General features: G+C 38.9%; 1 protein-coding gene across 16 annotated transcripts in view; it reads right to left on the bottom strand.

The window, feature by feature from the left end:
• TENM2 (teneurin transmembrane protein 2) overlaps positions 1-27,308 on the bottom strand; it is a 719,087-nt gene that overhangs the window by 85,140 nt on the left and 606,639 nt on the right. For 13 of the 16 annotated variants that reach the window (XM_053376484.1, XM_053376486.1, XM_053376487.1 and 10 more), the window contains 3 exons: positions 27,092-27,286; positions 15,191-15,391; positions 14,145-14,357 (listed from right to left, as the gene is read on the bottom strand). In XM_053376484.1, the coding sequence (XP_053232459.1) occupies positions 14,145-14,357; positions 15,191-15,391; positions 27,092-27,286 (609 nt within the window). The remainder of the gene's footprint in view (positions 1-14,144; positions 14,358-15,190; positions 15,392-27,091; positions 27,287-27,308) is intronic. The other 3 variants (XM_053376485.1, XM_053376488.1, XM_053376490.1) reach the window with 1 other exon arrangement.

Here is a 27,308-nt window from a genome sequence, read left to right as displayed (position 1 = left end):
GTATTGTTATACAACTACTGAACATGAGTTTACAAAGAAACAGGTTCCCTTTTGAAAAACAAAGATACTATGGGCTCCTGTCAAAAAGTTACTTGGTTCCCTCAGGAGATGAAGTATGATGAATACAGAGTGCCATAAATCTGTCTGCATCTAGGAAGAATTGCACTTCTAGGCCATTGTAACATGAAGTAGACTACTGCAAATACTACATATCGCACAGTAAGCAATCTTTAACCGAGAACCCAATGATTTGATAACTTCTGAAAGTCTTAAGGACACGGCAACATCCTTGTTCTTGATTTCATATGGCAGTGCATTATATCCCAGCACTAATAGCAGCTCAATCCAACAGCTCACATCAATTTAAAGGGCTGGTTCAGACATAATACTAAACCAGGAATGACAAACTTCTCCCTTTTGGCTATGAAGAAGGAATTTAGAAACTAGTGAAAGCATGGCCTCAACAGGGTTCAAAGACTGGTTTAAAACAGAACCATTTCTTTTATGGCTTAATACACTTGTGTATTTGCAGAAACTAAGGCAAGGTATTACCTTTTCCCAGATCCAAGCTACTTAACAATGCCATTTCAAAATTCCTCCCCCAACCCATTACACACACAGTACCAGAAAAAATGTACTGAGATACATGGGTCCTGAGAGACAAACACAACAGCTATCCTAGTCACACAATTCCCAAAGGAGGAATTGTTTGTATATGGGAAAGTGCTCCATTTCAGGCAAGGTCCCAGATGGAAAGGCTCTGCTGTAAGACTCCAAAACCAGTCCAGGGGCTATGGCAGATATCTATCAGTTCAGGCAGGGGCATAGTCAAGAAGCAGCAGTTCAGGTAAATTAGTTGTGACTGCCATACAGAGCTAGTAGAAAGATATTGTTCCAACAGTTCCTTCAGCCTGGTACTGAGACTTTCAAGCTGGAGCTGCTGGAACTACACCCAGGATGATCCCCAGGCTCCTTGGACTAAGATTCCTGACTCTTCCTGAGCTTCGCTGAGGTACGGGGCCTCCAGGTCATCCATCGGTGAGGAATCCTACAGCTAAAGTATGACAGAGAGAGACACAGATATGCTCCAGGACAGTGAGGGACAAAGCTGTGACAAAACTGTGACAAAAAGTGATGATGGATCTACATATTTTGAAAAAAACTTTGAAATACAATTTCCAACATTTCTGCACTGCTGATATCTTGAAAAATGGTTCCAATACCAGAAGGTCACAGGTAAAATGTTTATTGTGAAGCTCATCCTTAGTGTGAACAGCTTTTGTAAAGCTCTCCTAATCCCTTTCTTTAATCTGTACTATATGCAGGGACTACATGTAGCATGTACATTCTACTAACTACTACATTTGGGCTCCTTCATTGCACAAATTCCTTCTATTTGCACATTGACGTGGGCTCCTTCTATTTGTAAAAACTCATTTTTTCCAAACCGCATTAGATGATCAGTAATGTAGTCTTGCTTGTCCAAAGTGCGGCATGTCTCCATTAGGGAATGGTTGTTGCTGTGCTCATAGCTCATGAACCTTGGGTTACAGATGCTTCAGGTTACAGACTCCGCTAACCCAGAAATAGTACCTCGGGTTAAGAACTTTGCTTCAGGATGAGAACAGAAATCATGCAGCGGCGGCGCGGGAGGCCCCATTAGCTAAAGTGGTACCTCAGGTTAAGAACACTTTCAGGTTAAGAACGGACCTCCAGAACGAATTAAGTTCTTAACCCGAGGTACCACCGTATATAGCAAGTCACAAAGCGTAGGTGTCACCACACTAAAAGCCCCATTCTGAAACTGTGAGGAATGAAGCTCCTGATAAGATGGTATTTGCAGGATGCTCTCCCCTGCAGAACACAGAGACCAATTGGGTATATGAGGGATGAGATTACCTTAATTTATGATTAGGTAAGGTTACATTAATGGTTTTAGTGCCACAGATGAACCCTGAAGAAGGACTTTGCTGGTAGATTGAAGAGTATTGCCATGAGACTGAATTGCATCAGAGTACTGCACTTGCTGCCCATTTACTACAGGCCCAATTCAAGGTGCTGACTCCAGTGTATAAGACAATAACTTGAAGTTGTGTCTCTCCCATGATCTGTCAGCCTGTGCCTTAATATTTTTAGGGGAGTTTCTGCTGGTGGTCTTGTCTATAAAAGTTCATTCAGTGGGGACTCAGAGCAGACTTTTCTTTTATATGGTGTCCCAGTTGTGGGGACTTTTTCCTGGTGGTGATAAAACTGTCCCTCATACAATTGGTCTTCAGATGTCAAATGAAGACATATTTATTCCTCCTAGCCTTTGGAGATTACTGAGCTGACTCCCGGTTGTTTCTTGCTGAATTATTTGCTGCTTTTAGTATTCCTTGTGTTTTTTGGATATGTATCATAATCTAAACGTTGATGCATGGTTTAACAAACAAACAACATCTGGAGGGGCACAGGTTAGCCAACCCTGTTCTAGACCCTGTTGTAGAATTTCACCCTGAATTTTACCATGAGGCATTGCAATGGAAAATGGAAAATATAAAGTACATTCATCAGTGGAAAAGAATTTATATAGAATGTAAACACATATTTGGATGCACTTTTAACTGGATGCTTAATTAGCAGATTTTCTTAACAGCTTTCTTAAAGCAGTTATGGTCTGTTGTGAAAATCTTACATTCTTAATCAGGATTTTATGAAACTGTGTAATGACCCAAGAGTCTCTTTCTGGTCAGTGTACAAATCCAGGAATGATATATACTTAATGCATTTAAAGCATTTTTCTCCTTATAATTTATAAAACAGTTTGCTCTTAATCAGAGTTATCTGAAAGCTGTGTTTTCTGTAACTGCACCATTCCAACCCAATATTCACAAGGGATATCTAATGCTCATATGGAATGCGATCACAAATCATTCTGTTCCCCTTCCCAGTTCTCCCACATAAGAGAATGAGGCTGTTTCCGGTTGTGTGGAGCACCTGGTGTGCACAGGCACCTAACTCCTGCAGGTCGTCAACCAGGTATGTTGCTGATGTCCTTTGCACAATAAAGCACACCTACCATCCCTAATAATATTACACGCAGCTCCTATACATTATATATGGTTAGACCCATAGATCAGAGGCTACTTTCACTAAGAACAGTATAGTACACAGAACAGAACAGGAAAGAAATGGTGGGGAAATGCAACAGCAAGTATCTGCAGAAAAAAGATCTGGATCCCCCTTCCCTTCACATTTCTGCATTTATTGCATTAAAAACATGTATGTAATAATATGTAAAGAATTAATCTAGGAAACACACAATAACAACAGCAGCAGCCAGATTGCACAAAAATACCTTACACCAGCATGCTGGCCTTTGCTCCTTGTTTCTCTGAGATTTAAAGTGCTTCAGTATATACTGCCTCATAATTCTTTTTTAAAAAAACACAGTTACTACTGCAATTTTAGTTAAACTATAGATGCCCTTGATCCAATGCCAACCCACTCTGTATTTTCCCACTGTAATTGATGTATTTCACACTTTTATTTTATTTTTTCCATCAGTTTCTCAGAACATGCTCTCTATGGAGCAGGCCATAATCAGAAATGTGGGGATTGGTATTCCAATAAGGAATCAATTAATAACGATTCTAGAGAAACAATAGTAAAATACAATTTTGTTTCTACGATGCCAGTTAAGGAATCAATGGGTCTAACCATTTGCACACTTCTTTTCTTTTCCTTGCTTTTATTATCAATTCCTATCAGAACAAAGAAACCAATGGCAAATTCCGTTTGTTTTCCCTGTACCTACTAACTTTCTAAAACACAAATATAAACAAAGCAAAACAAGAGGTTCAGTCAGAAATCAATGCTGCATCTTGGAAATTACATTCAGAAAACACAAGACTTGTTACTGTTATGCTACCTGTGAACTGTTACTGTAAGACTTTGAAAACAGATGAGGAGCTGATGAAGAGGTGGAAAGTGCCCAGGAGTGGACTGGAGTGAAGCCTGTGAGCTTGGTCCAGTCCGCCCCCAGGGCGGAGCCAGTACTGCAGCTTGCCCACGATTGGCAATTTGAGGGCAGGCTACAACCCCAGCTGGCTGGGATGAAGACCAAACAGGGTTGTGCCAGCCTGGGAAAACCCCTGGCCATGTCCCTCATTGGAGCCAAGGGGATGGGGAGTTCCTGTCCTGCACTGCTGCCTGACCACATATGATAAGCAGTCCTGTAAGACTTTGAAAATAGATAAGCAGGAAGTACAGCTTATCAAATGCTGTAACCCTAATGCTGTCTCATATTGTGCTTTATTTTTTATTTTAAAAAGGAACAAATAATTATCATGAAATAAACTTTGACGTGGCATGCAAAAAACCCCCAGTAAAAGTGCTATGATACTTTAAAATCAAAGGAATGTAGATTTTTTTTAAAAAAGAAAATTAAACCCTGCTTTCTAACTTTAATGATAAGCAAGCTGCTGCCATAAAGCTTTGTGCTATGATGCTAATTTCTTTATTGGCTCACAGAGGGAATAGGTCTGCAAGAGCAAAAACACACATTCTGCCTTGCTTCATTAAAGGGAAAAGCAAAAGACGTCGGCTTAGTTTATATTCACAATGTGCTGAAAAGTTGATGGCAGCATGCTGAAAGAACCAAGTGCCACTTTCCACCATTCCCAGTGGTAAAAACAAAAGAATGTTCTCTCATCTGTACTGACGTTTCTTTGGTTTTATGAGAATTACAATCATCAATGGCAGTTACTCCTTTTGTATTTGCACAAACTGAATTTGCAAAAATAACATCATTTCTCTCCTTGTGGGAGATTCCAAGCCATTTGAGATCAGTATTTTGATGCTGAACCACTTTTGTGATCAATAAATCACTAGCTTGTAAAGAAAGAGAATTAAGTAAAATGTTATTACTAAACTAGTAAGATACTTATTTTCTCTCCCTCCCCACCTTAATGCAGCTTTCTGGATAAAATATGAGACTATAATTTCTATACTTTTAATTAATTATATATACAGGCAGCCCGCCGTTTACGAAGGGGTTATGTTCCAAGGCACAGTGCACGTTGGTCATGTATAACTGAAACCCATTGAAAAAGACTGCAGACACCTGCTCTACCCTTTTAGTGACATTTCAGTGACATCTTTATGATGTTTCTCAGTCACTTCCGGGTCCACATATTGAACACACTTAAACAGGGGGCTGCCTGTATTCCAATATCCTTCACATATTAAAAAAAAGTATTAATAGCACTTTGGAATGGACCTATCACTATCATGCTAATGGTGTTATCGTTTTCAGTAGTATGGTGAATTGGGACCATGTTCAAGATATTTGGTGGACCTTTTGGAGAAAATTAAAATGTACGCAGCTGAAATTCTAGCTACATATATTATTCACTAACAGCTTTGTTATTTAACATATACCTAAAGAAAACATAATCACCTTCTTTGTGGTTTTGACTTAGAACTCATATAAACACATATTCTAAAGTTACCAGTGCTTGTATATTTCAAATTTTTGTATTAAGAAATGAATCAATGTTTAATTATATGAAAAAATACCTCTATTAACTCCTGTAATTTGATGCAGAATAACTACCTGAAAATGCCTACATGCTGTCCTTTGCTGTGCATAAATAACATGCCTTGCTCTTTGTAAGTTGATTGAGCTACTCTGCACTGGACTGCTAATGCATCAATATAGAATAGAGATATAATGGGATTAGGAGAAAAGCAATAAAGCTGCATCTTGAATGGCAGTTTTTCAAAATTATGGTTCCCTGTTACCAATACAGCAAACCTAGTGCCTTCTGATTTACATAGTTTCTCAGAGTACTATGAAAATCTTATAGGATTTAGAATGCTATGAGTCTTATAGGATAGGATTGAAACAGGAATGAAAAGAAACAACTTGCTCGTTTGAAAACCCAAAGGGGAAAAAATAGTCTTGATGAAAGAAAAACATGTGACATGACAATTGCCATTACAAATTAAACACTGGAATCTCATAAAACCTCATCCAAGCTGCTGTGGGGGTGGGGTGGGGACGACAAGTATAGACGGTCTCTTGCACATCAGCTGCCACTGAGTAGTTCACATCATGAAAAACCAGCTGCATGTCCTGCATCTGGAGCAACCTATTATAGGGAGAATGCTGTAAATCAGTCAGTCTACACATGCAATAGTTGCTTTAATCTGGCAGGGATTTTTGCAACCACACAATACATTTTTCAGCCACAGTGATTATTGGAATCATTGCTAAATTGCTGGGGACAGCCTAGATCACACATTGTGGCTTTAAATGATAAACGATATGAGATGGGATACACCTAACGAATTGCATCAGTGCAATTCTGCCTATCCTCCATACCACAGTCCCAATCCACAACTGCACTCAAGCCCAAATGGCATGGTCAGTGTCACATGTAGTAAGACTCTTACAAGGGCATTATTCATTTTCATCCTACGATTCCTATTAATATATCAGACCACAATGTAAATCTAATTGTAAAATGTCTCTTTTGCTTCTTATCCCACATTAGCAACACTCAGGTATGTACATAAAGAACCTGAGAGGCTCAGTTACATTTTTGGTGTAAAGAGTGATAAGTTATAGGAGAAGGTTTTTTCAAATATATTCAATTAGTAGCAGAAATGATTGAATTATACTGAGATAGGACGCGGGTGGCGCTGTGGGTAAAACCTCAGCGCCTAGGTATTGCCGATCGCATGGTGGCGGTTAGGCATTGGAATAATGTGTTGTGGTGTGTCGAAGGGCTAGGTGTGGCCATCGCCTATGCCTTCAATTTTTGGGTATTCTGTTAAAGGAATCTGGCGGTCATGTACTCTGTCCGATGCCTGCTTGGCGGGAGGCCATGGCACGACCCTCGGTGACATCAGGGGAGAGCCTATAGTTGGATTAGCATCAACAGGCTCCACCTACTGGTGAATAAACCCCCTTGTTTTAGACATCCAATGCCTAAGCCAATACCTTTTCACTGCTGTAATCAATAAAGTTGTGGCCTTTTCTTGCCCATTAACCTTATATCACGTGTCCTTGCGTATTCATTTCACATTGCGGGGGTCGGGTCCTCGAACCACAATACCAGGATCAGCCCTTCACCTTCATGCTAGGTCTTGATGAGGATAAAGTTGGTTGAGAATTTGTGTTTACAACTCTAAGGCATCTCCATAAAACCATACATGATGCCTGTGGAAATAATGCCACCGTCTAGCCCATCAAATGTCAAATAAATAAACAACTATCTGACGTTTAGAAGACATCTGAAGGCAGCCCTGTTTAGGGAAGTTTTTAATGACTGATGTTTTAATTTTTTTTTAATCTTTTGTTGGAAGCAGCCCAGAGTGGGTGGGGAAACCCAGCCAGATGGGTGGGGTATAAATAATAAACAAATTATTATTATTATTATTATTATTATTATTATTATTATTATTATTATTTAACAAAGATTTTTTTGCTGACTTTTATTTTTTAAAAAGATAAAGATTGAACTTTGCATGTTTACTTACAAGTAGTTCTACTGACCTCAGTGAGTGTGCTTCATCTGAGCTCTACAAGAGAATATCACCCAGATCATTTGCAAATTTCTATAGACATACAACTTCAATATGCAGCTGGTGTCTGGAAATGCATGATTTCAGTCTCAATAGTTAGCTGAATATTCTGGATTTTTCATTCAAGAATTAAAAGTATGATGCTATATTTTTTTCAATAAAATAATAATGTATAGACCAATTCTGCAAATCATTCTCATGTGTGGCTCTGAGATTTTCTTCTTTTTAAGAAGCTCCCTACTTTTTCTTTGACTTCCAATAGTGAGCGCCCAACTACCACCAGAGTTTATCTCTACAGTTAAAATATCTCTGTTATTTTGTCTCCAGCAATACCGTGTAATACCTTCACTCACGGAAACTGGTGCTTGACACTACAGGGTATAAAATAACATAGAAAACACATTGTTGGAACATTAACAGTTGGCTAGTGCAGTAAATACACTTCAGGACAGCAAACTCAGCTCTGTCCTTTTAGCAGTTAGATCAGCAGCTTGATCAATCCTATTTCATTTTTCTTTTCTTTCTGGGGCTTCATAAAAGTTCGAGAATTGATAGAAAAATCAATATAGCCCATGTAGACACAGGAAAGAAATATTCTTATTTAAGTCAGGAAGTTATTTACAAATATCTGCAGGATGCAGCTCTTTGAAGTCCTGCATGACACAGCTGTGAGGAACACAGCTGAGAAGTACACTGATTGCCTTTTAAAGTGGCCTAGAGAAGGAATAAGGTTGTATGTTTTGCACATAAATAAATGGAAAGGTGAAAAATGGCAACATTGTGTGGCATTTTCTAGTCATGACTAGAGACGCGAAGTTAAGTGACAGATAACTGATATTCCTATTGAAATTGTGTTTTATCTGTTCCTAGAAGATCATACAACAAGCAACTGTTGATTCTCAATAAAGCCTGAATATAATTAATTATGTTTTTACCCTAACAGCAGATAGAAAAAAATTGTCACCCAAGTAGATGCAAGAGACAAAAAATGAAGCACACTTTAAAATTCCACTAAATTATTGATACTTAGGCTGTAATCCTAGACATATTTATTTGAGAGTAAGTTCTATTCAACACAATGTGAATTATTTCTGAGTAAACTTGCACAGGAATGTGCTACTAAGACCTATTAGTGCGCAGTTACCAACCAATGGGATCACCACAGCATCAACAGCCTTACCGTGCATGGAGGCCAGAGTGGGGGGAGAGGCAGACGATTGCTGCACTAGCGAACAAGAAAATTGTGGTCATTTTGATCCTAAGACACTGTAACGCCATTATTGTTGCTTCCTGCACCCCGGCCCCGGCGACCTCGGACTACCTGGCTGGCAAAGCCACAGTTTCTTTTACTAAACTCAGGTGTGCCTGGAAAGACTGCTTGGCAATTATGGTATTATTTCATTATAATTTTGTTTCAACATAGATTTAGGCAAATGTCATATGTTCTCTCGTACAAAAGAAAATGCAGTATTGATCACATTGGATGAAGACATTTAAATCTCTATTGTAGAAACTTTGTTGATTAAGCAGAAGGTGGCATTTGTATTCTTTATCTAGTCATGTCCTTTTTCTCACTTTCTTATAGATTGGAGTGAAAGGGCTAGAAATAACTACAGAAATATGACACCCTCTCCTCCCCAGCACTTTTTCAGAATTGCTTGCTTTTGTCAGAGGTAGCACATTTCCCTCTTTGTTATCTTCAACTTTTATCCCATCTCTTGCGGAAATTGTTTCTGCTTTCTTAAAGCTATTATTGTAATTACTTTAAGGAAATCAGTAAGAAAAAAAGAAATCTTTGACACAAAGAGTATTCTAATGGGACAAAACTATCCAGCAGTGCTGGAAAGCAACACAATGTTCTACTGGGCATAGATTTGTTGATTACTGACTTAGCTATAACAGTAGATGAAATGCAAGCAATATTCTTGATCGGCTGCAACTCTTTCTCCCTTCCCTAATACTCTCCACCCCTTCTGCTCCCTGGGCCTGGAAAAAGCAGAATGTTTGTATGATGCCTAAAAGGGCAAATGTTTTAAAGTGATCTTATCAAAACAATATCTACTGCTCTACACAGTAAGGTTAGTGGTGAATACCAATAATCACAATCTAATGTACAATATTATTATTTTGTCATTCCAAGGAATAGGGTCCAAAATGAAAGCACTTTTGCCGCAGAAATATCCAGTTGAATAAAATATAATACCAAATATTACATGTATTTGAGTGTGTGCTGTTTTAAAAAATATCATACATGTGAGTAAAGCTCAGTTTAACTCTTCATTGAAAAGTGGAATCAAACACACAGCAGCAGCCCTGAAAAACATTAACAAGACTTCTATGTAAAGTCTTCTACAACTCTGTATTCCAAGAGTCCTCAACCATGGGTGTTTCATCACCCCTTCATTTTTTTAGTGAAAAATCAATGTTTTTAGCCTTATGATTCTTGACGTAATGCACATAAAGCTGCTAAGGGCCACACTGACTCAAACAAATGCTATTTAAAGTAATTAGTTATTTGTCATGTCTACAGATGTTTAGCTCAGAATCTGTACTGTTTATTTCATGTGGGAAAGAAACACAGAAGGTAAAACACCCACCCCACCCTAATATTTTGTTTATTTTATAGTAGGCAAATCACCCACTTTCCTTAATATCACCAAAAATGGTATCAGGGGTCAACAGTATCCCACAGGTTTGCAAAACATATTTACAAACCTAACCGGTTTAAATGTGTTCTCTCATTGTTTAAATTTTTATTTGGATCCAGCAAAACTATTTTTTCATCATAGCTATCACATTGCATGAAACTTATTAATCTGGCTTGGGTTTACTGAGTTCTAAATTTAAGGCGCAATAATTTGCAAGCCAATAGCTCCCACACCTCAGCAAGATACCAGACTTAAGGGCTATTCTTAGTCATGAACCTTTAGGTGGCCCTTTGTTCATAGTAATGTGTTGCTGAGGGATGCCCTCATCACTTCTGGGGCACAATGTCACTTGCCTCCTCGAAAAAATTCAATACCATCATCAGATGTGATGATCAGCTTCAACACTGAAGTACCACTGCGGGACAAATTTGCTGCTCTGTAAGATCTATGGAATATGTTTACCTGCACTCCTGCACAATCATACTTGCCATGTGAAAATAAATGCCATTCACATGAGATTTCCAATGAAGCAGCATATTTATGATTGAAATCTAGGCCCAGTGGAGGTTAACAAAGCAACAATACATTTAATGGGGCTCTGTATATATAAAAACTGGGCAGTGGATGATCTAAGCAAAAAAGCAACCTCTGGTTTTCACATGGAAATCATCAAACAAATCACAGAACAAAAACAAACAAACAAACAAACCCCAAACTCTCATGGTAAAATTTTAGCATGTAATATGTTCAAGAATTCACTTTGTATTGGCATATTTCTTTTTGTTGTTGCTCAGTTGTAATTTCTGTTCTATGGTTTCATTATAACCTTATCCGATGATTGTAAATCACTTCATAAGTACACCACAGACCTTCATTATCACTGCAGGGAGCTGTTTTTCTCTGTGAGTTAGCAGGTGCAGGAATGGGATAGTGGTTGCAATATGCCATATAGAAAGATCTCTGGGATCTACTTCATTGACATAAGGCCACCACCTACTGTGGCTGTTTAAGTGAAGATCAGTGGCAATGAGCACATTTTTAAAATGGTGCATAAGGTTTCTGCATTACCACTTTTCCAGTTATATATATTCACTTAACCTCTTAAGATTGAAAACGCATCATTTTCAACATATATATTATTATTACTGCACTGCGTGTTCTTCAGTAGTTCTACAGTACTGTTTTTACCTGTAGTGAGCATCCACGTCTAGAATAGGTGAGAGTTTGTGTCAAAAATTAACTCCTGTATTTCAGAATTCTCCTACCCTTTACACTCGAATTAATCTGGCAGTTGGGGTAATAATACTGGGGACAGTAGGGGCTGGGGCTTTACTTTTATTGAGAACACTTCTGCAGCTGCATTCTGGACACCAGGACCCCCCCCCCAAGTAAACTACATTCCCTGAGGGAACCTAGGACAGCATTCCTCAAGGTCCTCCTTGCTGTGAAGCCCAGTGTTAGCACCACCACTGTCAAGGAAAGTTTTGGAAATATGGAAGAGGGTGATTGGGGGGGGGGCAGGATATGGAATCACATTTTTTCATCAGCTTGGAAAAATTATGAGGAAGTCTACTTCTATGTACATGAAGCTCCTGGCAGGACTGAAGTAAAAAGATAAAATGAAGATGCTCAAATTCATTTGTTGAAAAAAATAGAATAGAAAAAAATAGAAACCGAAGAATAAAAGTTAATTTTGTAAACATTTTAAGATTCTGTAAGCTCCAATCCTAAAGCATAATAAGGCCACATTATTCTCAGTATATTTTCTATTCACCAATAATAAGGCTACAGTTTTTATACGACTCGTAAGTCCTACAAAGTTTGAGAGGAGTGCTTATGCGTCAATATTTTACACTGGAAAAACAAAGTTCAAATCTGTAGACAATGCTTTGGAAATTATTTGCAGGAAAGACTGTGACAGTGTACATTGACAGTACTTCAAAAGTGGGTGTTTTTTCCTCTCACTTGTGAAAAACAAGGTAAAATGTTTTCTTCATAGTTTAGCCTTTATAGTTGGAACTATTAACCAGTAGGCATAAAGTGTTATCTAGAACAAATCATATCCGAGCAATCTAAATACATTCATCTTGTTGGGTGCACAGTAACATCAAACTAAGATTGCAGTCCTATACACACTTACCTGAGGGTAAGTCTCACTGAATTAATTCGGACTTACTTCTGAGTAGATATGCATAAGACTGCGCTGTAAGACACTTAGGTTACAAAAATACATGAAGACGTTTTTAAGAATAAAGACGTTAACACAAAGTTAGTGGAGTAAGGTAAACCTTTTTGGAACAATTATTAATTAGATACAACATTCATATAAACCGAAATTAGTCTTGAAATTTACCCCATAAATGAAATTTACCCCATAAATGAACCACATTAAAAAGGGATGCTGCTGCTGTTGCTGCTGTAGAAATGCATAACGCCAAAACAAAAACAAAAACAGAAAACCAGCCTGCATCTGCTTGGGAATATTGATTCAATGTTTATAAACTGTGTTAGAAGTATGCTATAGCAGTATGCTAGCATCACCTTTAAATATGTGCAGGATATATATATATATATATTAAAGGTCATTCTCTTTCTAATTTAACTGTGTGTCCCAAAAGGTTTAGCTACCCAAAGAGACTTAAAAAAAGACACTTAACAAAAATAAAATAAAATTCTGACAAACACATCCAAATAACTTTGGTTTAAAACAAAAACAAGTCACTGGTAATAGGGCTGTCCTTTTAGAGTCTCCAGTTGCCATCATAATTTCGATTATAATTTGTCCTTTTTAAAAATGTTTCATTCACCCACCAAAGATACGTTAAAAAAAAGAAATATTGAATATCTGCTTGTTTTTAATTCTCCTGGACATTTTGAAAACAATTCGTTATCTAAATAAATGGCACAGGGAGAAAAAAACAACAGGCACACATTCTTGAGGTTTTTCTTCCAGGTTTACAAATAATGATGTGCTCAGTCTTGTATTACTTTTGTACACAACGTAAGTAAATTCTCAGCAGCTATCTGGGTTTTCCATGCACAACATACATCTTGAATGGATAAATTAAGTAACTTAGGTTTAAAATTCAAAATGGTCAAAAACATCTGAAGCGATATATGTTTGTTATTACTTTCCAGGCTGACATATCACAGTGGAGATGCAATTGTGTTAGTCATGGCACTCGGCATGATTCCAAAGCTGTGCTGAGTAGCATGCTGTTTGGAAAGGGTATACCAGCATGCTGTAGCATTGGCTCGGCCCTCCCATGCTGTGTCAGTCTATAGGCAAACACCATGACCACTGTCACAGAACAACGCATGAAAATGCTAGGGAGCTATTTCTGTAACAACGGGAAGCCAGTTCCCCCTCAACTTGACCCCTGCTCTTGATGGGTATTGTGGTGATGTGTTTTGAATGGAATATTTAATAAGCAGGAAGCATCAGGTCAGGAAGTGAAAAAAGAAGGACATTTGTTGAAATACACACACACACTAAAATTTAGTTGAAAATCTCATCTTGTAGGTAATACCCACATAGAATAAATAGTATATCGTTTAGTGGAAACCTAGTTTACATCAGTACACAATTTAACTTAGTACTGACTTGAAACAGATTTTCCTGCTTGGGGTTTCAGAAATGAATCTAGTGATGTTTGTTTGTTTATAAAAACTTAAAACCTAAATATTTTTCAATAGAAACTGATGACTGCTACAGTTATAAAACTGCAGTTATAAAAGTAATTATTTATAAAATATAAAACAACCCACATCTCAACCAAATCATAAATACAAATGTCAGCATAAAAAACAAAGACCACAACAACACTAAAAATTGGAAGCATAAGAGTCCATAAAGGGACAGCCCTTTGCCATACACAATAGTAACTATGTTTCTACAAGTTATGAAAAGAAAGCAATATGTGCCTGTTTCGGTGGCTGTCGTTTGCCTACCAATGGTGCAGTGCTCCCCATTCCAGCCCTCTCGGCATTCACATTTCCCATCTTTACAAGTTCCATGCTCTGTGCAGCGGGGATGGCAGACACGTTGGTCACAGGCTACCCCCGTCCAGCCCTCTTCACAGCGACATGCTCCGCCAATGCAGACACCATGGGTGCCACAGTCTACAGAGCACACTTCTGGGAGGAGAAAAAAGAGGAATTCGGTTATTGCCAAAATTGTCATGGATACTGGCAGCATCTTGGATTTACGGATTTGCACTATCATCAGCAAGATATGCAGAAGGGGTACACCTTTGGAACTGAAATGGTTGCTACGACCTACTCAAGCCTTTGCAATTCTGCTAGAAAGACTACTTCAAACTGAAATTTATGCTACAGACATCTGAGTAAACCAACCTAGCTTCAAGATTCACCCCAATTAATACCTAAGAAAATGAATACATTTTTAAATCACCAATTTGTTGGACGTACTCTGAACTGCCACATCTAGATGCCAGGATGCTTCTTCATGACCATGCTACAAAATACAGCCTCCCAAAATGAAATAAATTGGAAGTGTAAGTCTTTTGTATTTTGACCTTATGTATCAGCAATATATGCCAGCTATATTATCATTCAGATACCTTTTGAGGAGAGTAAGTCGGATGGAATCATGTTAGTTACCAAGGATCATATGGATACGTGAGGAGGGGACAATCAACATTTCCCCTTAAAATATAAAGTGAGAATGGTGGGGCAAGAACTAAATTTCAAAATTACATTGTATTACTCTAATCAATGAAAAAAATAGAATTAAAAAATATGTGTCATATACTATACCTTCATGTAGCAGACTCATCAGAATCATTAAGAGAGCTTCAATATAGGTGTCTGAACTTACCTTAGAAGTGTAGCAGTCACTGTAACAGTTGAGTTACTGAGCTGAATCACTGAATGAGTAGTCAAGGACCATTGACTGTCAAGATTTCAAAAGGCTAAAATAAATTGCACAAATTAAATGTTTTTCTTACCAACGGAGCAGTCTGGTCCCATCCAGTTGGGATCACAGTTACAGAGGCCTGTGTCAGAGAGGTATGTGCCATGCCCACTACACTGGTCTGGGCACTGGGCACGTGGAAGTTCACAATTTAAGCCTCCCCAGCCTGGGCTGCAGAGACACTCTCCATTTACACAGATACCATGGTTGGAGCAGGAAGGATCCAAACAATCAACTAAACACACACAAAAAAAGAAAAACAAAACAAACACTCTGTGAAAAAGGTCAGTGCAAAGAATGTACAGTCTGAATTGACACCATTTGATGGATCTGTGCTCAGCAGGTTCCGCCTTGCTGCAATGAACTAGAGCAAACACGTGCAGTTGTTCTTTAGGCTATCTATTTTGGGAATCTGAAAATATAAAAAGGTCACTCTCCTTGCTCTGGAAGAAATTCCAAAAGCTGAATCTAGCCAGAAAAACAAAGGAAGGGGAGATCATCAAAACAAAGTTGCAGGCAGGGCTAATTTGAAAACACACCACAATATTCCAAACATTGGGATACCTAAGTGGCTTTTATTCAGTTCTAATTCTGCAGATGTTCCAACAGCACAAACCTGTACATAGCAATTTCTGTAACTGAGAGTCATGAAGAATCTAATCCTTTGTGTTTTTCTGCAGAATCTCTCAAAATAATTACCCCTCTAATTTACAAAAGCTTTATCCTGTTGAGAAGAGATGGAAAGGCTGCAATAGAGATGGAAAGGCTCTCTCTCTTTCTGTTACCTGATTTAAGCTGTCAATCTGAATGCTTAAGTCAGCATAAACCAGGTTGTCAACACAAGACATCCATATTGATAGACACACACGTTTTCCCCCCAGCTCTGCAAATGACTCCAGTGTACCATACATTCACACCAGCGCTGTTAAGTTCAAGTGGGAGGGGGCAGATTTGGTGGGAAGAATAGTACTGAACAATCCCACTAAATGTGCTGATCAGGAAAACATCAGATCCCCGATGAACATGCCAAACAAGAGCACAACTTTTGAACAACTTGTGACAATTGCCTGTTTCCACACAAGCATCTGTATCTGAAAGTGTGAGCTATTTTATCCCAGCAGCTATTTTACCTGTGATGGGGTTTGGAGTCCCCTTTTCCTTAATTTCTCCTGAGTCCTGCCACTCTGCACTGAGTAGTTCTGCGAGATATAAATGCCACCTTGCCAAGACCCCATCAGCATTACTGATATGAAAGTTTGCTAAGCAGCCAAAACACACATCCTTAAGTTCTATACTTTGAATCATTCTGTGTGGCTGTTGAACAGTGGTAGTATCGGGGGTGGGTGAGTGGGATGGGATCCAGGAAGGGAGACATAAGGGCACAAAATGCATTTCTTGATGGGGTAAAGCTTTCCCCCCAAAATAAATATTAGCATGGAACTGGAAGGCCTTTCCATCTACACTGCTGAGAGAAGCTTCACCACATTACTCCTTTAACTGCCATTTAACCCCACACATTTCATCAGGCTACAGCAGATATGATGGGACTTCAGAGTTTCTTCATTGATTCATCTGAGGGAACCAATCACTTTTGGCTCCTCTTCTTAAACTTTTTACATTCCAGCTGGATATTACAAGAAATTTGTAATTAAGAACTAGTGCTTGACTTGGCTTCCTTCTACCTTCCAAATTGTTGCATGCACACAACAGGGCCCGCTCACACAATGGAACCTTTCTCCCTTCTCCTTCCCCAACAAAGCCCTTACTCCCAAAACTGCTCTGCTGGGTTGGGGGAACCACAAGAACAGATTTAGAATGTACAGGGGCACTTGCACTACTTTGAATCCCACCCAAAATGTCTAGGAAATTTTAGCATACTTGGGTCTCAAGGATTTCAATACAGTGCCTGCTACTGCTGCTACTGCAGGACATACAAACCCTCTTGGGACTGTGTGACCTGCTGCCACCACCGCCACTGCGGGGCTGTTTGGGTTTTGTCCAGCTCTGGTACCCTCCATCACTCCCACAGGGCCTATCAGGCCATTCTGCACCTCCACTTGCGCCTTTAGCACTCAGAAAATGACAGGTGCCAGTTGCCATGCCAGATCTCTACTCCTCTAGGTCTGCCATGTCCAGCATGAAAGCTAATTAGCATGTCCTTCTGGTCTTGAGTGAGGACTTGACTGCCCTTTAGTTTGATGTTTTTGTCATGTTGCTGCATAATTGGTTCAGTAAGTTGAGACCCAGCTAGGTAGGATTTTAAACAGGTGGTAAGCAGCAGCTCAGAAAATTTTGTATAAAGTCTGGCAACTGATTATGAAAGGGATGAGTTTAGAGGTTGATCAGGTCAAGGTATATATGATTAGTTGTAGAACTGATCAATAGGGGAGGGATAAAGTAAGAATTAATTAAATAGTAAAGGGGAAATCAGCTATGAATTAATTAGCAAGGGAATATAACATATACAGATGCTGAGGGGAAGGTGATGCCTCAGAGAAAGATCAGCAACAATGTACAGGGGCAGGGGTAAATCCCAGACAAACAGAGTTCTGAATTAAGAGAGGAAAATGGTAACTTTACCCTAAGTCTCTAATCACACACACATTCCTCACTGCACCCAAATTCTCTGCACTTGAACACATACACAGAACCAGAATTAGAAGGCCACAAGGGAACCATCAAATCAGATCCCTTTCAAGAGAGACAGGAAAAATGAACTGGCTCTCCAAGGGAAGGATAACTCTAAAGATCATTTTGGAGTAATGATGCTTTTCCTGCCTTCGAGTGATTGGAGGATGACAACCCATTTGGTGATGTCCTGTGCCCACACACAAAAACAGAAAACACTGCTACTTCCAAGGAGTATCACGAGTGTACTAACTTATAATTCTGTCAGTTTCTAATCTCTAGCTACATCTTCACCAAAGAATTATCATATTGTTTCTTTAAGCAGGGCCTCAAGAGTCACCTCTGTTTCGCCATGGGCCATGGTGTTTGAAGCATGGTTGATGATGGTGAGAAGGAAAAAAAATGTGAGAAGGGTGCCAGGGCAGAAACAGACATACTAGCATGCAGAAAGTATCCCAGCCTAGGAGGAAGATACTTTTGCCATGGTGGCTGAAAACAATTCCTTTTAGAATGATTAAGGTTTTAAGCTCTCTTTGTCTTTCATATAATATGCAAATGCTGAATATTTTCAGTTTAGAGCTACATCCATTCTAAGATAGTAGGAAGGAGGACATTTTCTCAACTGGAACTCACTGGAACTGAGTTCCGGCACCTCTCAGGTGGGCGCCATTGCCATTGTAAGAGAACAAGGAAGGCATTCATAGTGAGTTCTGGCACCCCTTTTCCAATAAAATAAAATAAAAATAGCACTGGTCTGAAGTGATCATTTTTCTTTCACTTGTACATCATCCTCTAGATTGCATGAAAGAGCATACTGTACAACTGCATACAAAGAATTAATGAAATGAAATCAAGAGTTTAGACTACATACTATCCACCCAATATAGCAGCTGTCCCATGAAAGAAAGAAGGAAAGAAAGAAAGAAAGAAGGAAAGAAAGAAAGACTAGAGGCCACAATCCATAAACTGTTGAAGCTAACGGGACTTCATCAGTATAGAACTGCAAGTAATGTGTCTTAAAGGGCTCATGGATCTTCATCATAGATTTATTTAGTATGACTAGTTTAACAATCCATTTTGGCTACTAACAACCATCCCATTTCCTTCCATCTGCTCACAAGCTGGTTTTCATCTTTTCATCATTTATTTTACCTTTTTCAGAAATAAGACAAACTGATCTATAATTCCTGACCCTTGCATTTCTCTCTAGCTTTCCTTCACCTGACTTCCAGGAGCCCTCAAAGATAATTGCTAATAGCTTTGCAATTTCTTCAGCTAATTCCCTCAGCACCCAAACGTATACTTCATCAGACCATGTTGATTTAAATTTATTAAAATATGATCTATTCATTTCCTGCCCCGACCTGTATTTCTTCTCTTTCTTGGTTATCTTCATCTGATTAATTTGTCTCTTTCAGTGAAAACTGAAGCAGAGTAGGCACTGGAAAATTATGGTTTTTGTATGTGTCACTAGCTTGCCTTTTACACAGAGATGGCAACCCATGGTTTCTTTTCTTACTTTTAATGTACACAGCCGGGCTCACTGACTATGTCAATATCCCTTGTTAATTTTAATTTGTTATGTGCCTTTACCACTATGGATTCACACTTGTGCCAGTCTTTAAATCTAACAACAACAACAACAACAACAACAACAACACACCTTTAGTAGCACCTAAGTTTTGCTAAGAATAAAATACACAAATTCCAACCCTCATTTTCATCATCTTCTGGCATTTTGCTTTATGAAAGAAAAAACTTGAGTTCTATGCACACCATACTTTTAAAGCACTTTCCCCACCTGCCCAAAGAAGCATGGGAACAATAGTTTACAGAGCACCTTTAACAAACTACAGTTCCCAGGATTCTTGGGGAGGGGGATGAATGGACATGCTTTAAATGTGCGGTATGTATTCAGCCTTGGTTGTTTAAAACAAAATTCCAAAGATACTAGTTTAGCATAAGGTGAGCTTATGCATGTTTACTCATAAGTAAGACTCACTGCCACTGGGACTTAATTACAGCAGTCATATAAATGTCTTCTCCAAAGATCTATGGGACTTAGTCCTAAATGTGTGTAGGATTGCATCCTTAATCCCACTGAGGTTATCAAGGACATAGTGCCAAAAGGTACCATATCAGGAGGTTCTCTAGCATTGTCAAAGTGCAAGAATACCAGCCAGAGGTTTGCCCCTTTAAGATTAATTTGTTTTATAGATTCCAAAGATGTACACATTTGCTGTGTAGGTAAGAAAATAAAACCATTTGAAAAAATACAATCTAAATAATCAATTACAGGCAGCATCTAGAGCAAATAAACAAGTAGCAGATGAACAAACACAAATGTAAGCAGCAGACCGACCAAGGATTTGCTGAAAAAGAGGTGTTTTCTTCATTGAACAACAGACCACTTGTGAAGAAGCAAACAAATCATTTGGGGAAGGGTTGTCTCCTTTGAGTGTCACAACAGAAAAAGTCCCTCTAGGAGCGACTGTGCCTCAGAAGGTGGTGTGATGCACAGAAGGGCATCACCAGTTGATCACAGATTCATATGGGAAAGTGGGGGAGATGGTCCTTTAAATATCATGGTCCAAAGCTGATTTGTATAAGGCTTTAAACATATACCTCCTACTCTGAGTTGTACCTGGAAATAGACTACTAAGTAGTACTATTGATATAGCTGTAAAGTAATACTCGCCAAGAAACCAGCACTAGCCAGAACTCTTGCAGCAGCATTTACAACTAGCTGAAGTTAGACTGTGTTACCATAATCCAGTGTAGATGGAGCTAATTCAAATGTGTAACTATGAGCTGGTTGCTATACTAGCCTAAACTAAGCTAAAGCACTCCCAGACACAGCTGCCTCCTGGAATGCAAAAGGAGAGCTGTTCCCTTTAAATGTGAACAAACTTTGAAAGCAATGGAGAAGGAATTAAAAGCATTCACCTTTCAATTACCTTGAATGAAATGCAAGTAAGTCAGAGAGAAAGTATCAAAGTTGGTTAATGGATACAAGATCCCTTCCAGGTGACCTCTTTATTGATTGTTCGTCCTGATTTGTTCACAGGGAGGCTAGATGATGTTGGGTATTTAGCGAGCATTCATTCTGATTTGTTTGTGAGGAAGTCAGATGATGTTGCATCAAAGCAATTGTTATCCCACACTTTCATTGCATTTCCCCAGTCACTTTCCTTACTGCAAGAAGCCTGATCTTTGGCAGAAGTGGGTTTGCTGCACAAGACCTGTGAATGAACTAGAATTGCACATCCTGAACTTGGTGGTATGTTATTGAATCCCACCTGAAAATAGTGACGGTCTGGAAGCACCACCCCCCTGTCTGCGTCACTTGAACAGAAAAGGCTCACTCCTACTAATCTGCACAGAATTAACTAAGCTAATCACTTTCCCCCATTGTATTAGGCCAGAAGTAGAGAACTTGTAGTCCTCCGTATGTTGTTGGACTCTGGTACTCATCAACCCCAGCCAGCATGGCCAATGGTTATGGATGGTGGTTGTTGTAGTCCAGCAACATTTGGGGGGGTTACAGGCTCACTATTCCTGTACTAGGCAAATGTGTGTTACAGATTCCTGGCTCCATAGCTAGTTCACATAAAATAGATACAAAGAATGCCTAGCAATAGTGATGTTACTGCTGCTTACTGGGACAGTGTAGGGGTGGCGAGAGCAGTGGTGCAGTTATGACTACAAAGGTACATCAATAGGAAACCTGGATTGGATTCACCAGTGCACCCAACCCGTCCTGAGACATCAACCTCCCCGCCCAGTAAACTTCAGTTCATCACATAGCATTATCATGTGCATGACAGTCTAGCTACACAGTGATGTCAGCACTAGTTGCTACAGGCTCAGGGGGTGAGAAAGGGCCCTGAGTCACAGCCCATTTCTTTTTTAGAAGGATGTCCAATATTATTCAGAAAGGATTTGTGAATGGAGCCTATCATACTTAGACAGTGCATCTCAAAAGTTGTCTTAACAATATGAGACTTATAATCTGCAACCCCTTAGAGCTCAGATCATTAGAACTCATTTAGTGATGAAGCCTCCATGGATTGACAAAAGGGGAGAGTGAATGTAATTTATTCCCACAAGGACAAAAAAGAAGGTCAAGGAGTTTCCCCGACAATGCGTTCTGTAAGCTCCTCTAGGGCCAAGAATTACACTTACAAAGTTAAATGCCATTGAAAAATGACTCAACCATGAAAGTGACAAGAAAAACACTGTTAACCTAACCTAATTTGTTAATTTCACTCACTTTCTACCCCAAATTGCATTGAATGAAGCCTGACAAGTTAGCTATTTTCATTTTTGTGTGCAGACTTAAAAGAGCAACAGTGTTTATGCAGCAAAATTTGTAGATCACAAATATTGATTTTGGTGCCATGGCCATTTCAGGTAAATTGTTTGAACGATATGACTATGATGAATATCTGAAATAAAAAGCTAGCGGGGGGAAAATGCTGACCTACAGTATCCAATTCCATTTCCTAGCTGGAAAGTAGCATATGAATCAACCTTGATCATTCTTTCCAAAAGCACAAATCAATAGAGAAGATTTTTACCCTTTAATAAAAATTCAGGTATGTTTATGTGTTTTGTTACTGTGTTAATTCCTGAAATGCAACGCAACAAGATTTTAAAACTGTTGAGGAACTGCCTAACTATTCATTATCTACATGACTAAAGGGGTGGGGAAGCTGTGTCCCCCCCAGATGTTGTTGGACTCCACCTCCCATCAGTCCTGGCCAGCAAGGTCAATAGTCAGGGGTTATGGGAGTTGTAGTCCAGCAACATCTCAAGGGCCAGAGGTTAGTCCTGTACTATTGTATTCAGAAACCTTTGAAGAACTGTGCCTAATGTTTGTAAAACGAAAGTGTTTAAAAGAACATGTGCCAATACTATGGAAATCTGTTTTTTCAAATGAGGCGTGCAAAAGGTTATTTTAACCTTTCTCGTCATGTTATTTCACCTTCTATGCTTGTAGTTAAAACACATTGCTTTCTAAAATCGATTTATCTTTCAAATTTCTTATCCTTCCATGCTTTTGATGAAACTATTTGCACCCTTTTTCCTAACACAAAGGAAGGTCAGACTCTAGCAGTCACAAAGAGTTTTTTAAAAGAACAGGATTTCATTAATGTTCAAGTGTTTATGGAAAATGTAAAGGAACTGCAGTACAAAGGTGATGTGCCTGTAGCTGATAGTATTCCTTTCCCGTACTCTGATAACTTGAAGATGAAAACTAGTTTGAGGGAAAGGCAACACAGGTTCTGACTACTATGACTTGTAAAGGACAGTTGAAATGGAATAACAAAATGTCACGAGTATGTACATGTATAGACATTAACAGTAATAATTGACTATGGACTATAAACATTAATGTGTTATACAGCATTAACATTTCCTAGGTTTAATTTTGAAAATCTATTGTAGCATTTCTTTCAAAGGAAAATGTGCTCATCTTGTAAGTAGTTCTTAAGTAGATGAATGAGCCCCTGTAATTATGTCGGATACAAAAAGCTGCAGTGTACATTCTGAAAGCCAGCATTACTATATGCATGCATGGCTACTGTACATATAATGCCAGGTATTTGTAAGCACTTTATGCAATAATGTAGTGATCATCAATCACTGCCCCTGCCTCTGTCTCTGTCGCTCTCTCTCTCTCTCTCTCACACACACACACACACAGAGAGAGAGACATAGAAATAATACACTTTTATTAAAGGCTTAGGAAATATTAATAGCTTTCACTTCAGTAAGCTTTAGATCAGATAGTAGGAGAATTCACACTTCTCACAAGATTTGGTCCAGCCCCCACTTCTGTGCTTCGAACAAGAGCAAAATTCAATCCAAAGTGCTTTGGAAGCTGTCCAATTCAGCGGAGTTTGAATCTTGACTTGGAAAATGAAACTCATGCCTTCTGCATCATGGAAAAATTCTTTTGACAGAAATGGATGAAATGTGCAAGCAAAGTAGCCCCCCCCCCCACTTCTGAGTGGATAATGTCTGCCAAACTACAGATAAAAATGTTTACAGATTTTTGTTCTGAGCATCTTTAATTCCCCCCCCAAAGGATTATATTATTGGCAGAACTGGATGGAAATGGCTTGCATGGTAGCGCCTTTGGAAAGATGAACACACATGTTTTGGGCAATGAAAGAGTTAAGCAAGAAACTACAATCAAAAGGTCCAGAGATATTAGTGTTGTGCACCTTTAAAGTGGATTTTAAAGTGGGGGGTGAGATAACTAAAAGGCATATGCTTCAATTCTTGTGGTTTTATGGACAGCAATGTTATTATTAAAACGTCATACATTGTAAAGGAAATGTCAGGACAGTGGAGCCAGAGACATATGATTAAAAAAATAACTTGAGCCTTGTGTTCTGCTCAGTTCACACCAAAACTCACAGAAACAAAGTGCAACACTGATTTGACAGGAGAAACATGACACAGAGACCATGTCCAGCAGTTTTCAATCAAGCACAACCAGCAGAACTAGCAAAGAGCACAGACAAGAGAACAAGGTGATACACATTGTTTCAACATCTCTTCCCCAAAGCGCAGTGTGTAGAGAGCTCTGGTAAAAGCATGCCATCTAATTAGGAGCTTAGATCTATCAGTTATGAGTATCCCCCTCTAACCATGGCATTTTATTTATATGGCAAATCTAACAAGAAATGTTTGAATTTTTGCAAATCCACTATTTGCAACATTTTTAAAACCTCTGAACCTCTGAAGCACCACAAAAAGGTCCCCGCTTCACTTTGGAGAGATTCTACCAGGACAATTAAGCACCAAGCCCCAAATCTGTCTGTAGTAATTCCACTTTCATTTTTGATACAAGATTTGTCAGACCCTATTGCACGTCCCTATCAAACAGTTCCTCAGTACATTATCCATGGTACATTTTATCACACAATGTGATAAAACTGATGGAGACTAAATGGCCATTAAGGCATTAGCAGCATACATCTGAAGCCCACAACAAAATGTGGAAGCGTATTCCATAAGAGTGCTTCTGTGTACACCTCCAACCTGCAACAGAGCCTTGTAATTCTGTTCAGGTTATTTATTTATTTTTATGAAACAAAATTTATATACTTCAAGACTAGTAAAATCTCTAAGCAGTTTACAATAAATATTAAAATTATCAATACGTGCACTTAAAAAATAAAAACAGAAAATTAAAATTAATACCAAAAACAAACACGTCAACAGTCATGTTTGGATACATTTGCTCAAACAAACATGCTGAAAAAAGCACAGCAAAGGGACCTGTCTGATATCAGTAGGCAGGGAGCTCCAAAGTACAGGTACTGCTACACTGAAAGATTGATATTTTACAACCTCAAAACAAGTAATATGAGACAGATCAAAGTGGTCAAGTGGGCATATTTGGGGCAAGGTGAGACATCAGGGGAGGGTTGAGTTTCAGGAGTGGAGGGGATAAGGAACAGGCCTCACACACAAAAATCTTCTCCTACTATGAAATATAGTATTAGAGGCCTTATTATTTTACAGCTATACAGCAAGGGTGGGGCAGAATGCATTTATGGAGATGAAAAATGTATCCATCAACCATAATCCCCAGTTATCAGAGGCTTCAGAAACAGGGCTGGCTTTTCTGTGCAGCAGGGTAAAGCAACTTGGAAAGGAATTGGTGTATGAATTTTGCAGCAAGACTTTTAAATGTGTGTGGCTCTAGCCGTACAAGGGGTGCATGTCATTTGGGCTCTAGATGAGGCAGCAAAATGCCTCGAGCAAGCACTGTTCAGCACGTACATCCCTGTGTTCTTCTGCTCTCGGTTTTCTTTTCAATGGGTTATTTTCACCTGACACATGACAATCTTGTGTCTTAAACTGCTCTCAGCTACAGACTTACTCGATAGCCTTATTCACACATTATTCCAAACTGTGTGGAGTTAATGCATGGAGATGACGCCAGGGCTGCACACAGTGCTCCCACCTGCTGCATCATCTTCCCAAATGGAAATATCTCAAAGCAGAGTCTAAGTGTATCCTCCTGCACTTAGAAGCCTCCCTGTGATCCGGAACCTACATGTGGCACACATACTGCCACAGCAGGACTCACTTTACCTTAGCAATTAAGGAAGTGCACTAAACAAGGAAGCTGCCTTTGCAAATGACTTTAGAAGAGGTTGAAGCAAATCAGCATGCTTCTACTATTCCTGCAATATGTGCTAATATAAAAGGAAGCTGGAGGTGTTTCAAATTACCTCTTACTTTCCCTTGAAAGGAGTGCTTCCTTTGCCTACAAGTATGTCCTGACACTGAATTCTAAATATGTAGGTAAAAATTTGACATGCTCATCCCCCGAGGATAGGTATGCTCAAGAACAGAGAATGGTCCATACTGTCACATGCATTCCTTACATGATAATTTAGTAGGAACATAGCATTGGATGCTGATAGCATATATCTTCTACTGTACATGGAACCAGCTACTTTGCATGCTTCGACTGTAGCACCTTATTTTCTGGCAAAGTGGAGTATGCTTCTGAAAGCAGCAGTATTAAATGAAATCTCTCCATTTATGGCATGCAACACCTTACAAAAATTAACCATATACAAAAATCATTAAAAAGCTTCATTGTTGGCTATATATGGTCATGTTCGATTCCACTTCTCTTCTCTGCCCCCAACTCCTTCTGCAGAAAACTGCAGCTACTTAAATGTTCAATACAAAGTGCTTTTTAGAATTCATTAAATTGCCGTCCTTTCTGTGTACCATCTACTTTCCTTTAATTCAACGTGATTGCATGTAACAATAATAATTTACTCTACATGGGGTCACTAAGTGACATGGATACCTGTAGTCTTTCAAATCTGGTTCCTCTTTTTCTGAATTAATTATGACTGAAGTGTTTGCTTTTATGGGTTTCCAATTATGCCATTTTATATACCGTCTTTTTTATTTGTTTTGTTCTGCATTTTGCACTTTAAAAACGTTCAATAAATATAATCCATATTTCAAAAGAAAGAAAAGATGGATCTGGACTCTTCAACAAAAGAATCACTCAGATTTACCTATGGTATATACTATTCTGCAATTGGTAGAATGATTAGGACTCTAAGTACATGGAAGAAAAGAAGTATAAATAAAAGTTCTACCAGCCAATAACACAGGAGGTACTGAATTCCTGAGATTCTTGTCCAGTACTATTATTCTTATTGTAACCACTGCATTATGGCACATTTCTTTTTGTCCTCTCACCCCCTTTACTCAACAAAAGCTGCAAAAATATAGTTTGTATTGTAGCATTTACCTTCCTCACAGCTTTCGCCTTTGTAGCCAACAGAGCAGACGCAGTTCCCTTCAATGCAAGAACCGTGGCCCCCGCATGAAGGATCAATACATTGGCTTATCGGTACATCACACTCTGGCCCTTTCCAGCCACTGTAGCACAAACAGGCTCCTTTGGTGTATTGTCCATTGCCACTGCACAGAACTGGGCACGCAGCTGGAAAATTGAATTAGAGAAA

The sequence above is a fragment of the Podarcis raffonei genome, chromosome 2 (assembly GCF_027172205.1).
Source record: "Podarcis raffonei isolate rPodRaf1 chromosome 2, rPodRaf1.pri, whole genome shotgun sequence".
NCBI lineage: Eukaryota > Metazoa > Chordata > Lepidosauria > Squamata > Lacertidae > Podarcis > Podarcis raffonei.
Note: the sequence above shows the minus strand (reverse complement) of the source record. Positions and strands in the feature narration are given on the sequence as shown.